The sequence below is a fragment of the Halyomorpha halys genome, unplaced genomic scaffold, assembly GCF_000696795.3.
Source record: "Halyomorpha halys isolate HHAL.00 unplaced genomic scaffold, Hhal_1.1 Scaffold466.1, whole genome shotgun sequence".
In the NCBI taxonomy this organism is placed as follows: domain Eukaryota; kingdom Metazoa; phylum Arthropoda; class Insecta; order Hemiptera; family Pentatomidae; genus Halyomorpha; species Halyomorpha halys.
Window position 1 is genome coordinate 741,231 of NW_027112770.1, and position 7,783 is coordinate 749,013.

The 7,783-nt window shown below is 31.2% G+C and overlaps 1 protein-coding gene and 1 long non-coding RNA gene across 3 annotated transcripts in view; one reads left to right on the plus strand and one right to left on the minus strand.

The window, feature by feature from the left end:
• Window positions 1–1,612: 1,612 nt before the first annotated feature.
• Window positions 1,613–2,762, minus strand: LOC106683104 (uncharacterized). Of its 2 annotated transcripts, XR_010844270.1 has the most exons (3): window positions 2,626–2,762; window positions 2,385–2,526; window positions 1,613–2,021 (listed from the first exon to the last, which is right to left on the minus strand). It is a non-coding gene; the product is annotated as an uncharacterized lncRNA (long non-coding RNA). The 2 variants fall into 2 exon arrangements; XR_001343513.2 differs by lacking the exon at window positions 1,613–2,021 and having other exon boundaries at window positions 2,345–2,526.
• Window positions 2,571–7,783, plus strand: part of RpL30 (ribosomal protein L30) — a 6,449-nt gene continuing 1,236 nt past the window's right edge. The window contains exons 1-3 of the mRNA XM_014424349.3: window positions 2,571–2,713; window positions 2,838–2,875; window positions 4,290–4,435. Of these exons, the coding sequence (XP_014279835.1) occupies window positions 2,855–2,875; window positions 4,290–4,435 (167 nt within the window). The 5' untranslated portion in view covers window positions 2,571–2,713; window positions 2,838–2,854. The remainder of the gene's footprint in view (window positions 2,714–2,837; window positions 2,876–4,289; window positions 4,436–7,783) is intronic.

Below are 7,783 nucleotides of genomic sequence, written 5' to 3' on the forward strand. Positions count from 1 at the left end.
CCAATATTTAATACTAAATATAGCTCAGTAATGCTGTCAAATATATATTTAAAAAAAATCTTTTGTAAAATTTGATGTTCATTTCTGAGGAAAGTTTTTTTTTTTTTCGAACCCTCTAAGAACAGAAATAAATGAATTAGTAAGTGCATTACTGTGAAAAAAGAAAAGTAATTCGTGTTGTGTCTTACCTTTTACTACCTTTGGTATTTTAAGGTTACCTGTTATATTTAATTTTACATTTGAGCTATTTTGAGTCCCGAGGTGAGGGGCTTCCTCGTGTTGTAGAGGAAAGTTGACTGTGCCTTAAAAATTTATTTGCAAACCCCTGTGTTTATGTTGCAGGAGATGGAAGAATTAGTGAGAATTATACAGAATAATTGTAACAAGATGTGAAGCCTAAACGATGTTTTTTTTATACTTCTGTCATTCAAAAAAGTAGAAATATCCCTGCTTTTCTGAAATGGTGACACATGACAAAAAGTTTTTTTATTTTGTGTTTGTGGTATTCTATAGATTTCACCGTAGACTGTAGTTAATTTATAATAGTTCTAGTGGAAGTCTGTAGGGCGACCTCATTAAAGAAAGTAACCGTATTCTATTGTACTGTATATGTTATGAAATATGTCTGATTACAAAGATGTGCCACTATTTAAGAAAAGCAATATCAAAATCTCATTTTTCTGAATCAGAACCTTTCTCAATGATGAAACTTGAAATAGCTCATATTCCTTACGTTAACCTTTTGGATAAATTAAAAAAAAAATAAGTCTATTAGTTTTTAATCCAATATTAATCTTAAGTATTTATGGCATAAAGCATTTGAATTGTGTAAAAGGTTAGTTATTTTCTTGATATACTCATTATAGTTATTACGTTGTATGGTAATTAGTACCAATAAAGGTCAGGAATTCTGGGTGAAACATTTACAATAAATAATAAGTTTCACTTATTGGTGTTCACTCCTCTGACTACACCCCTGGTCATCATCACTTAATATATTGCTGGTTGTTTTTGTAAACTTTGAAATGTAATTTAACTTTATTTATGAAGAACTGAACGGGATAGTTTTTTCTCACTCCTATGAAATCTTAATTTCTGGAATTCCAAGAGTCATTGGTTGAACTGTACTCCTATAATGCAATAAAGTAAATATTAATTGCTCCAGATGAAAATCAAACCAACTCTCTTTTTTTAATCTTAATTTTTACCCGCCCATTTCACACGTTCGGGGAGTTATTCTATAGGTTTCCAATCTATTCTAGCCAGAGTAGAAAGGCCGAGTTTTCGTTCCATAGGACCGTCACGATATAAAAACCAACCTGCGTGCTCCAAGGTGACGGCTCGGCTACAATAGCCTCAAGCAATTACGAACTCAACTATTACTAGGTAAGAAGCCTGTTATAATCGGTTTAAATTTTCGAAGAGGATTGTAAACGGATCTATTTATATAGTGCTTCTTGTGTCAAAAGTAAGCATTTTATTATTTACATTATAGCCATTAGTATGCCGTTCTGTGCCACGATCATAGTTTGCATAGTAGGACCGATTTTGTCCCTTTTTTAAAGGGTTTCATCTCCCAACGGTTGTATAACTAATACACATTTGAAAAACAAGTATCTTATTACGATATATATAATACAAGTATCTTGTTAGAATTTATATAAGTAAAGGTACAGAAAACGTTTGTAGAATTGAACTTTGCATCTTCAGCGTTGAGGAAAATCGTGTGGTTGGACGCAACAGATATGTTCTTTTGTATTATAGCAAACTTCATGATGGCGGTTCCTCATTGTTTGGAGAGCAATAATTATACCACATTAATATGGTATGTTCTGCAAGTCCACGAGCAGTTATTTCGGCGCGATTTTATGTATTTTGATAGAATATATTCTTGTCGTGTCTTAGTTCTCCTTCACAGAACCATTCTAAAGTTTTCAATTCTATATTGAATCCCTACATTCTTCTGACATATCAGCAAGTATCCCAATCCTAGTTAAAAATTGGTGTCTCGCCCATCTTTGCTGAAAAAGTTTAATTCCCTACATTTAAAGTCCATTTTGATAAAAGTATTTTTTCAATTCTAAACCATTTTGATGTGGTATTTGAATAATGTATAATGAATTATATATATATATGAGCTGAAAACAAACTAACAAGTTATTATTACGACAACAGGTACTGAATGAGTTAAGTGTTAAACAGATATTTCTTTTTCTATTTTTTTTTATTTTATAGTTAATCATGTTGAACAGATTTCCAACCTCTTCACTTTGTAAAAATTAAGCAGGAATGTTGTTTATCATTATGAACATCGGTTAATTTATATGTAATAAACTATCAAATATATTTCTTCGAAAAACTAATTATTGTATTGTATAATTAACCTCAGTAATGCTGGTAGACGAAAAGACACATTTTCTTCAGGTAAATCATGTCAATAAGACGTCTGTTAACTGGGTTACTCTATGCAAGCAGTGTACCGAAGCAAAGTGTAGCAACAGTATTACGTATGATTAAAAGCTGTAACTAAAAAAATATAATAATAATATAGAATAAATGAAGATAAGTTATGGTACAAAATATAATTTACTGTAATCTTTAGAGATAAATTATATTCATTCTTACCTCTTTGCTTCATTCTTCTTTGAGTTTACTCAAACGTAGGACATTCTTCAGTCGTTGGTTGTCCATTTCTCCGCCTCGTGGTTGCTTGGTAAGTTCGTCCTATATTGCTTGGTCTCTAGTTTTTTAGTTGGTATATAGTCTCTCATTGTGTTATATTTTGTTTTGTTTTCTAGTAATAATAGTATCAATAATTATGGTTGTTTTATTTCCAGGTTCTTAACCATCCAAAATGGTTGCTCAAAAAAAGCAGGTAACTTAAGCACATGTTAAAATATTTTTGTAGTTTAAGTTTAGTTCTCATTATTCAGTTTGTTTAACAAACGACTTTGCCTTGTTAGGGTTTATAAGCTTTTAAGAATGTAGAATTATGATGTTTTTACGCAGTTTTAAAACACGTGCTAAATTAACCTTTTCATTAACTTGTTTAATATTGGAGCTATACTTTGGTACTAGTATAACTGATATTATACCACTCTTATACGAAAAGAAAAATATCATTTCCTAGTAGACATATTATGAAGATAGTATCATAAATTACTGTTTATTTCTCTGATGTGGGACCCCTCTGTACTATCTCTAATTAGAAAGAACTTATGTATTCCAGGACAATATTTTTGAAATAAGTCATATATATTGTTAGTATTCCAAATCATGTTCCCCCAATCCCTGTAGTTATGGTTTAATGGTGTTAGTATTTATAGTGAAAGGTCTATCACCCACTAGGGTGATATGAAAAAATTACAAGTAAAATCTACTTAAGGATGATAAATCATATCTTCATGAGAACCTAAAGTTTTGAGTTAAAACATTGCACTTACATTGTCCACTTGGCAAATACATACCTAGTTCAATAATTATGAAGATTTTGCAATTTATATTTGAAAAATGATGCAGATTATTATAATTTTATTATATTATTTGAGCTGATGTAAAGAAATTTTGGAATTTTATGTAAAGCCTATAAAATTTTTGAAAATTGATTGATGGTAATGTTAAAATCAGTTAACTAGTTTAGCTGCATTAATAAATTCCTTTGATGATAAATAAGATAATTATTTATGTTCTCTAAGTTCAGAAAAAAATTGTCATTTATTTTAATATGAAATATCTTGTTAAATAATATATATTTTCTCAGTAATTTAACAGACGAATTAATTGGAAATTTAGTAGCTGCTTATTTAAAATTGGTTAGTCATACTTTCAATATTGATGTTTTGATATATTAGCCAGAAAGCTTTATTGGGTATGTATTTTTTCCCCGAAATAAATGGCTCATAAAGTAACTTCTTGAATCATGAGTTTGTATTAATACTTGAGGGACATCAGTGCATTATAAACACAAAGTTTCACTTCTTAGATGATTTCATATTGAATGATCATTGAGTCCGTTTTATTTGTTCTTGTGTATCATAACTTATGCCATTATATATTGAAACTATTAATATCATTACACCAAAGCCTATAAACAGTATTTTGTGATGATTCATCTATATTTCATACTAGTGTTGGTGTTATGTGATAACGGTTATTTTTATTTCTTAAAATGTCTGTACTTGGAATTGTGATAATTTTGGTCTGAAGTAGTATTAATATTGGCTTGAGTTTTATTATTGTATTTATTAAATTTTGAAACTAATAGGTTTTTGTTTTGTTTTTAATTTCAGAAAAAGGCTCTTGAGAGCATCAATTCAAGGCTTGCCTTGGTGATGAAATCAGGAAAATATGTGCTTGGTTTCAAACAGACACTGAAAACACTTCGTCAAGGAAAGGCTAAACTGATCATCATCGCCAAGAACACTCCTTCTTTGAGGTGAGACTGAGAAGTAAGAGCTTAGTAGCTCTTATGGAGTAGTCTCAGTAATGCATTATGCTGTTTATGTACGGCTAATCGGAGACATTGCTGAATTTAATGTTTATGTGGTGATTACTATTATATTATCAATGTTGATTATGAACTTAAGTTAATAGTTATACTTCCTACCATGGCAAAACCCATATGCAGGGAATCCTCTAACTCAAGAAATTTCCTAAAATATTAGGATTAGATATCATTCTTCCTATTATTTGTTAAATGTTATAAAGAAAATCTAAATTTAATAATTATACAGTCTTTCTGGCTTAAAATATGTTTGATTTGATCAATTCTTGTGTTATGCAGTTAGAAACAATTTTTTATGAATTTTCACCAGACTTGGATCGATTCAAAAAGTATTTTGTTTCCACAATAATGTTTCTAAATATAATTACTCAAGATTTTAACTATCTTTCTAGTATAAAGGCTTAGTGAACCTGAAGGTTTGATGCAGATGCCATATATCGCTGTCTTCATGTATCTATCCAGTGATGCATGTCCAAACCCAGGCAAGACAAATCTACCAGATTGGTCTTTATGCTTCGGTCTATCTCTCAGTTGTTTACCTGTTAGTTCAGTTTTTATTATCAAATTAGGAATTCATTGGATACTTAACCCTACACCCTTATATGTTCATCCTATTCACAGTGCTACTACTTGAATTATATTGACCAGGTGCTGTTCCCTCAACTTAGCGTTGTGTAACCTAAATTTTCCAGTTAACTTATTCTTTTTCAGTCCAAATATTTTATGCAATACTTAATTTTTGAAAACCTTAAGGTGACATACTTCCATTAGTGTAGGAGACTATGTTTCATATTCGTAAAGGTCAGGGGATCCATAACTATGGTATTTTGTAAACAACTGTGAGGTGTCCAATCCTATGTCACACCCTTCAGCAAGCCTGGTAGACCATTCTCATTGTTGGTAGGTCCATTGGATTAGGGTGGGAGGAATTTCCACTGACCATCCTCACATACACTGCCTGTGTGATGCTGGTTTTAGTAATGAGCTTGTGCGGGGGGGTATGTAGTTATGGTGATCATTAATAACACAATTTTTATAAACCTGAATAACAAAAAGCATGGTTAGTAGGAAAATTAAGGTAACCAAATTTAAACAAAAAATGTTTTGGGAAGAAACTTTTCAGAAATAATGATTTGTTGTAGTCGGTAATTCGTAATGTTTTATTGGTGTAAGATTTTTCTCTGAATGGCATAAAAGATATTGGAATAAATTGACCTAGTTCAGTAGATCTCTGTTCATGCCTATAATATAATGTGTCTACATCTTTATAACCTCCAAGAATGATTTCATAACTCAAAAATATAGCAATTAATCAAAGTCAACTTATGTGCTATGAAATATACTTCTTTTTAAGTCGTGCTGATATATTATTTTAATCAGTGGCTTAAGCATGCACTATTATTTCTGATATAGTTGTAAAATGTTAACTTAAATTTCCTATTCGCATTTTATGTTGTAGTTACCCAAAAGAAATTTGTTTCCTAAGCTTTGTAATTTTATTGACCAAAAGGTTTTAGACCTATTATTAAGAACAAATTCTATTCTGTTTCTGTCAATTTGTAGTGGCAAGTCTGAAATCTGCTACCATAAACCCATTCTTGATAAAATTTTCAAGAATGTGTGGGCTAGTAATGAGATGGTTTCACACCATCAATTTTCAGAATTCCCTGGATGGATCCACTCATGTGTGTGCAAAGGTATTTTCCTTTGCATACCTTTAGTTTGAATATTACTTTTGCATGATTCGGCCTCAAGCTAGATAAAAGTTTTGAATAAGTATAAGAACTTTTAGTAGCAGTTCTATATCCCTCCATACTTTCACTTATGCATGTGCAAACTTAATTTCTTTAACATATATTTTAAAAATGGCTTGTCCACTTTGGCTTAAAATTAGAAGATAAGGTTTAAAATTAATAAAAAAAAAGGTTGAGAATTGATTTTACGAAATTCAATCCATTACTGTAACTTAGGCATCACAAATGTATTATCCTTTACTCATCTATATCTTGAATACAATTAGGTCCAAAGTTAAAGAGAAGTGTAAAAGAAAGGGGTCTAATATAAATTTTATTTTATTTTCCATCCACTACTTTGGCTTATCCAAGTGCAAAGTATTTTCTTTGGCGCTCCTGTATTTCAAAAATGGCTGGTCTCCTAGGTTTCATTTTCAAATGAAAAATCTATTAACATAATATAGTTGTAGAAGTAATATAGTATCTACAATAATGACCTTCCCATCCTTATCCAATATTTTCAATACCATTTGTACACTGATGACTTCCAAATTTACCTTTGCTTCCCACCTTTTGACATTAGTTGCCATGGAGAAGCTTTAGCTTTAGAACACTAAGGCAATCGTAATAGGATCCACGGAAAGCTATTCTTCTTATTCCTAAACTACAATCCAATACAATTCTATTCATACATTAAAAACCTAAGTGTAACTATAGACCAAACTCTCTCCTGGAAAACCATGTCTCCGAACATTTCCTTTTGAAACCTGTAGGCTACTTGTTACTTTCTTAATATCCCCCCATTTTGATTATTGCTATGTGGTTTACAGGGGGATCTTGGAGCAAAATTAAAATGGTTAAGTAATTCCTTTGTACAATTCATCTTTGGGGTCCCCAGGGACGCCTCTGTCACCTGATTTTATAAAGAGTTGAACTGGCTTTACCCCTCCTTCCGTCATAAATATTTTCTTGTTCCCTTCCTATATCAAGTTATTCAGTCTCGCCGTCTATCATACATCTTTGATATCCTTCAATTTAAATTCTCAGAGCATTCCCGCAATACCGGGTTTCAGACTTATATGTAACTGCGCATTGAACCGCAGCCTTGGGTAGATATTTCCTTATCCGTTCCTCTTCCCTATGGAATTCTATTCCCTCCTTTATTCGTAGTGTTAATACTCTTCCAATCAGTCAAGCACTTGACTGTCAGATTTCCTGCCAGCAGCCTTGATGAGGGCTAGAAATTCTGGCCAAAACGTTTGCACAGTTAAATAAGTTATTTCAACTTATGTTTTGACCACACCCCCCAACCATTTTCTCATATAATTCATCCACAGTCAACTATCTCTCATCATTATAAATATATTTGTTTTTCTATTCTCTTAAAACTTATGACTTAAAACTACCTTATTCATCTGTTCTGAATAGTCATTGGATTATTTTAGTCCAAATATTTATTTAATCCCTGTTTAGAACTTTCATTGTGGGTAAAATATTTAATTTTACTTAATAATTAAAAGGAAATGGTACTTTTAAATAAAGACAG